General features: G+C 42.2%; 1 protein-coding gene across 1 annotated transcript; it reads right to left on the minus strand.

The window, feature by feature from the left end:
- Positions 1-5,817: 5,817 nt before the first annotated feature.
- On the minus strand, positions 5,818-6,105 carry LOC104944315 (teneurin-3-like; the record flags this gene model as incomplete). The annotated part of the gene is made up of 1 exon (XM_010769833.1): positions 5,818-6,105. A coding segment is annotated over one exon (288 nt), but the record flags the coding sequence as incomplete, so codon positions are not given.
- Positions 6,106-6,410: the final 305 nt, after the last annotated feature.

A 6,410-nucleotide genomic window follows, 5' to 3' on the forward strand; every position in this document is an offset into this window, starting at 1 on the left:
GTCCTGCCCTGCCGGCTGCTGTCAGTCAGCTTGATAATCGGCGTTAAGGCAGGGAGCACGCTGCACGTGCGCGAGCCTCGAGGAGAGGAGGACAGCAGTGGAGAGAGAAGAAAAGAGCATATACTTGTGTTCGTCTGCACATTAATTTTTGAAGAAATTGACGAGTAGAGGAGACGGAAAAAAGTATAAAAGTATCGATCCTATTGGCTCTAGTATCGATATTTTGAAACGTAACATAATATCGGAAGTATTGATATTTTGGGATCAATCCGCCCACTCCTACTGACAGGGGTGCAGTTCTGACGAAGAGCACCAGAACGTTGCTCAGGCACTTCCAAAAATTGCAGTAGGCTACCCATAAGGAGCCGTACACATGCTGCAGTTTTTGCGTGGCTGTGTCTTAGTTGAAAGCCCAGTGGCGATCTGTTCATCTGTCATAGAGTCAATAACTTTGTTGTTATTAGCATCTGGTTAGCTAGCTATGCTAACGAATATAAGAAGCTTTTTCTCCAACCAGTGAGGTAAAGGCACATCTTTATATGATCATTATAGTTATAAAAAAATAAGAGAATAAAGTAAATAGGTATAAAATACTATATGACAGTAAAAATAAGTTGTTATTAATAAACAACAATACAGTTTGAAAGGGGAGTGATTTGTAAAATATCCATAAAGAAAAATAAATCTGATTACAGTTCTGTTTCATATGGGTTTTGAGGGATGCATCCGTAGATCTCCTCATGTTGCTCTCAAAGTGCACCAGATTGATGCTTTTAACTTCAACATTTAAAAAACAAAATCTTCCCGTGGGAGCATGCCCCCCGGACCCCCCTGGAGGAGGTGAGGTCCCCCCCTGGAGGAGGTGAGGTCCCTCCCTAGAGGAGGTTAGGACCCCCTCCTAGAGAATGTTAGGTCCCCCCCCCACTTAAATAATGTCCACATGGATTGGAAACTAAATACATTTGCACACATCTTGTGTCCATATCTTTCTGTTTTGGTGGTCATGCCACACCGTGCATGTGCATACGCGAGTCATGGTAAGATATCTGGATTCAGAAGTTGCTTTTTCTTTGCACAGCATGAAAGAAAGGCGAAATGAATGGGCTGAGATTTTAGTTTTTTTAAGCAGTGGTCAATAATTTGTACGGCCCTCTTAGGATGTTGAAAAAAATGAAATGGCCCTTGAGAGGAAAAAGGTTCCCCACCCCTGCTCTATGGTATTGTGAAAAAAAAAATAATATCACACGTGCATGAATTGACATTAAAAGACACATTAGGAAAGACAACTATAGGTCTCAAACATCAGATCAAAAAGTGTGAGATCCTGTTCTGGTTGAGCTTCTTAGTTTGAGACCCATCGCTTCTGGATTCTGGGTCATTTTTGCATTAAAGAACCTGTACTTTACTAATGAATGCAAAGACATACTGAATGTTCTCTAACTGCCTTGTGATGGTGTGTTTGTGTGTATAACAACTAAGGTTAGGATGTTAAGCAGCTTAGGAAAGACAAATGGATTAAGTATTTTGTTGACACGTAGTAAAGTAATCTGGTTAGCAAAGACGAGCTACTCTCTTCCTCTCTCTCCGCCTGTCTGCCTCCCCCTCCCCGTTCTCTCTTTCCATCACACAGTCTTCCTCACCATGCCGGTTCATCAATTCTACGTTGCTCTTTTCACACACCGTGAACACACTCCAGGACAGAGTACACGTTTAGACTGAAGAGATTGGGCAGGGGAGGTCACCTAAGATATATGTACATATTGAATCTCTGAGCAAAGTTACATATATCCAAGGTTCAATCATGTTGTCATTTTATATATGCAGTTCCCATCTGCTGGATGTTGTACCAGCAGCAATTGTATAATTGTATGTGTAACACATATTTTACACAAGAACTCAAGTCATTCTTATGAGGCAGACACAGCAGTTTCAGTTAGTTTACGACAGAAATGTAAATGTATCTTCCTTTTCTGTCCCTGTCGTTGACATCACCAATATCAAGTAACTGTGCGAGCAGCAGCTGGGCACCCGAGGGTTCAACACCACAAAAGTGTTTACATCTGCCTGTGTGTGAGTGTGTGTTTCTGTGTCAACTGGGGAGCCAGCCAGACGTCTCTGTTCTAATATTTCCTCTCAGGAGAACAAACAATGCAGAGAGGCTTCTCTCGTTCTCTGCTCTGCCTTTATTCTCCCCTCTCGGCCTCTCTTTTCAATTACTATCTCCTCACCCCTTTTCCTCTTCTCCTCCCTGGTGTTTTCCTCTCTTCTCCCATTCTTCTTGCCCTACCTGTTATCTGTTGTATATGTTGCTTCCTCTTACAACAAAGCCACAGAAGTTGGTTTAAGTTACTGTACTAACACCAACACGTGCACACACACTCTGTGACCCAGGCTCAGTATCAAGGGATGTATCCTCTGCTTTACAGTACAATGAGTTGACTATCAACCCCACTGAGAAAGAGAAGAGCACAGAGAAAAGGTGAAGGTGAGTACCCCCCCCCATACGATTACGCAAATATATAGGCTTCAGTCTGTATGGCTGTTTGATGAGGATACTCACCACTACTCCAGCCTTAATAAACTTACAATGCATTATAGGGCTGTCCCGAATACCATTTTTCGGGCTCCGGATATTCGGTAGTAATCAGCAGCGAATATTTGGATCTTCTGTGCATGCGGGGGGGGGACCTTCATTTTTCAGAAGGTTCGGTTTGCGTTCACACAGGCAACATTCAAACGGACTATACACTTTAAACACAACTCATGTGCACGGAAATGCTGTTCAACAATTGGTCAGACATTAAGGGGGAGTGTAAAAAGGAAAATCCCGGCAATTTCTACCGTAGCCTCCGCAATGGGGCATCGGCGGGTTATTCTCATGCTGCTGTTAATCTGGACAGCATATCAACAGACTCTGCAACGGCGCATATGATTATACAAACAGACAATGTGCGATAAAAAAACATAACCCATATGAGAGACGTTCTGCAGTAAGGAGGGGCGTTTCACCGACGACAGGTGGCTCTGACTTTTATGCATAGTTGACGGAGCATTTTTACTTTACGCGACACTGTTCAACACTTCATTCTGCTTCACTCTTTCGCTAAAGATTTCGAAGACATCCGGGTTCTTGTGACTCGTAAATACTACGCTTCCTATGTTTTGGTGCGTACTGCGTTCACACCAGCGATGAACCGCTCCAGAGTTCACTAGCAAGCGGTCCGAGACCACCTCTTTTAAGCGGACCAGAGTCCGGTTGTTTAGTTAACTTAAGAGGTCTCGGACTGTGTTCACACCGACCCAAACGAACCTTCAATGAAACGCACCAAGCGGCTAAAAGCACCAGGGTTCGATTCAACCGGACTATACAAGGCTGGTGTGAATGCGACCTAAGTCTTTAACGTTTAAAAAAAACAAAAATGAATAACGAAATTGAAAACCGAATAGTAGGCCAAAGACAGAATATTCGGATATTCGGGTAGGCCTACAGCCCTGCATTCACACAATCAGGACTCCAATGCTGTTTTGCTGATAAAAGCTACTTTTAACATAACATATACACCCAACTGTTTTTGTTCTACTGCATGATTTGGTGTGTCCTTTTCCCCCCAGCAAACCATTAAAGGAAAACATGTATTCATTTAATGAGATGTCAATGTTTAACAGATAAAGCCACTAACAATGGCCCCTCCCTCCTAGATAGTTCCTTGCCCCCCCCCCCTCCACCAGGTGAAGCAGCGATGGAGGCTGACACACTATACCCCAGCGGAATGAATTTATTTTATAATATTTACTTCCAAAACACAGGGAATATTTTTAAGTAATACTATATCATGATCATAACAATTTCAAGGTCATAAATAATATTATGTTTTGAAGGCTGCTTTTCATTTTCTGATAGGTTGAATTGGATTTCCAAAACATGGCATATGTCCAATTCAATACAAAAGAAGCTGACCATTAGTGTACATGGTACTACCAAAACTCAAATGTACACGTACATATTGTTCTTGTGATCACTAGGAAGCAGGTCTCTGCCTCTTTCTTAGTCATCTCTCTTTAGCCAGCTTGTTATATTTACTTGTTTTAGAGAAACATTTTCTACACAAGTTATATCAATTAAATAAAACGTTCTAAGGGCTTGTGTTTGCCCAATCAGTGACATTACAACCTTCAGTCTTCACTCCGATAGATGTGGGCCATCACAGAACACTTTCTTAAGAAAAATAAATGTTTGGAGATTATAAACTAGAGTAAAACAATGGAATGAAACCTGCAACCAGGTTCTTGCAATTGAAGGCTCCTGGAAATGTTTCATTGGAAAGAGACCTATACATAAACTTTGATGAGGATGTTTTTATTCTGACTGATGATGCTCATGCAGAGGGTCTCCTGAGGTTTATCGATGGCTTCAAATGGTAGAGCAATAGCTTCAGTGTTGTATTATCTTTCATGAAATGCATGCGTTTAATAACCATCTTCACAAGGTTTTCTATCCATGATTCCCTATCTCTTTGAGAAAACACACACACACACACACACACACACACACACACACACACACACACACACACACACACACACACACACACACACACACACACACAGCTGCGTTTTAAATTACACAATTAGCCTTTGAAAACTTGACGACTACTCACTTTTAGAGTTTGGAAGTGTATCCTCTGGAGCACTGACATCCACGGCGTAATGCCATTTAATAAAAACATTATCAAACTTAATATAGAAAATATAATGACTCAGCACATTATCTCACTGTTAATTACAACATCACATCTCTTAATGAAAACCCACCGTGTGTGCGTATTTACGGCTTAATGAAAATACTGTAGATTTGTGTGTCACACAATCAAAAACAAGTCCTTTATTAAATATTAAATTCACACCTGTTAAGGACAAGTACCTTGAGGATACACACGCACACACATACACACGTGCTGACAAATAACTAATTTACAAAGATATTTGCACACACACATGTCTGTGCTTACATGCATGCCAGTGAGTAGTAACCCTGAAATTCACACAGGTAAAAAACAAAACAAATGACTACTCAGCTAAATTGTCATCATTAATTAAATTAATTAGCAGGACATTCTTTATGTCCCCCCGGCCCCCCAACTTCTGCCCCAGCCTCCAGCTCCAATTCCCAGCAGCAGAATGGACACGGAGCGGGCGGGGGGAGGGTGGAAAATATACATGGGACACTTCCACATTGTTCTCCACCTTGTTGTTATAACATTATTATTATAAGTAGAAAATGACACACCATTTATAACACACAACATACATCACACAACAACAGCACTTCTAAAAAGGAGAGGTTTGAACATGGAGAAATTGGTGTTTGAGGAGAGAGCCCTGCTGAACAATAAAATATATTTCATCTGCTGCAGGGCTAAATCTCCAATGCATATCCCTAAATAACCTATTTTCTTATAAGCCTTAGTGACATGGCTTTTCGATGTTGTTTTTGTTGGACCCACCAGCCTAGCGAACTACATTATACCATCCAAAGTAAAACATCCTGTCATTGAACATTTTTATAAAAATACTTCTCTTACAAAGCTCTTTCCAACCTTACCTGACAAAGCGTTTTACAATTTGCCTCTGAATCACTAATCAAGGTTCACCAGTTCGCACACACACACATGCACGCACGCAGGAGTCACAGCACCAAGACAGGCTGTGTTCAGTGAGAATGCTATGGCATGAACAGGTACGTATACAACATGTGTAGAGAGAGCGTTGGAGCACAGAGAGGGAGAGAGCCCATCAGAGAGGAAGTGAGCGGCCTACCGGTGTCGCTGTCGGACTTGTTCTCGTGCTCCGTGTCGGTCAGAGTCAGCACGGAGTTGGAGCGGCTGGACAGACAGGAACTCCTCCCGGATGACTTCCCCAGACCCCCGCGGCCCCACAGACGCATGGCGCGCTCCGGGGACATAACAGTCTGGCTGTCGGTGTCCAGGTCCTGGGCCGTACCAACGGAGAAGCCACGGTGGGGGAGGCCCATCTCGGAGCAGAGGGCCAGGCCGCGGCGCGACGGGGGCTCGCAGATCCCCAGCTGACGGAGGCTGAAGTGCTGACCTGAAACAGAGAGATTTTACTACGGTATTCAAATGTTAATATGTATATAACATATTATACGCAGACTGTCTGCTATTTAAATGTACATAGTTATATTTAAATTATTGCTATTTTGAAAAGAGGCCTGTGAAAACTTCCCAAAGGTGAATAAAAAAAAAAGATCTCTTTGACGCCCCCTATAATAATAAAATAATAATTTGCACATGAAATCACCCTCAGATTTAAGTTTCTGAAAACATCACATTGTCTAAGCTGAAGAACATTTGTTTTCATTGATTGTACGTGGTTTAAATGAAATGAACCTT

The sequence above is a fragment of the Notothenia coriiceps genome, unplaced genomic scaffold, assembly GCF_000735185.1.
Source record: "Notothenia coriiceps isolate Sejong01 unplaced genomic scaffold, NC01 NC01_scaffold00007884, whole genome shotgun sequence".
In the NCBI taxonomy this organism is placed as follows: Eukaryota; Metazoa; Chordata; class Actinopteri; order Perciformes; family Nototheniidae; genus Notothenia; species Notothenia coriiceps.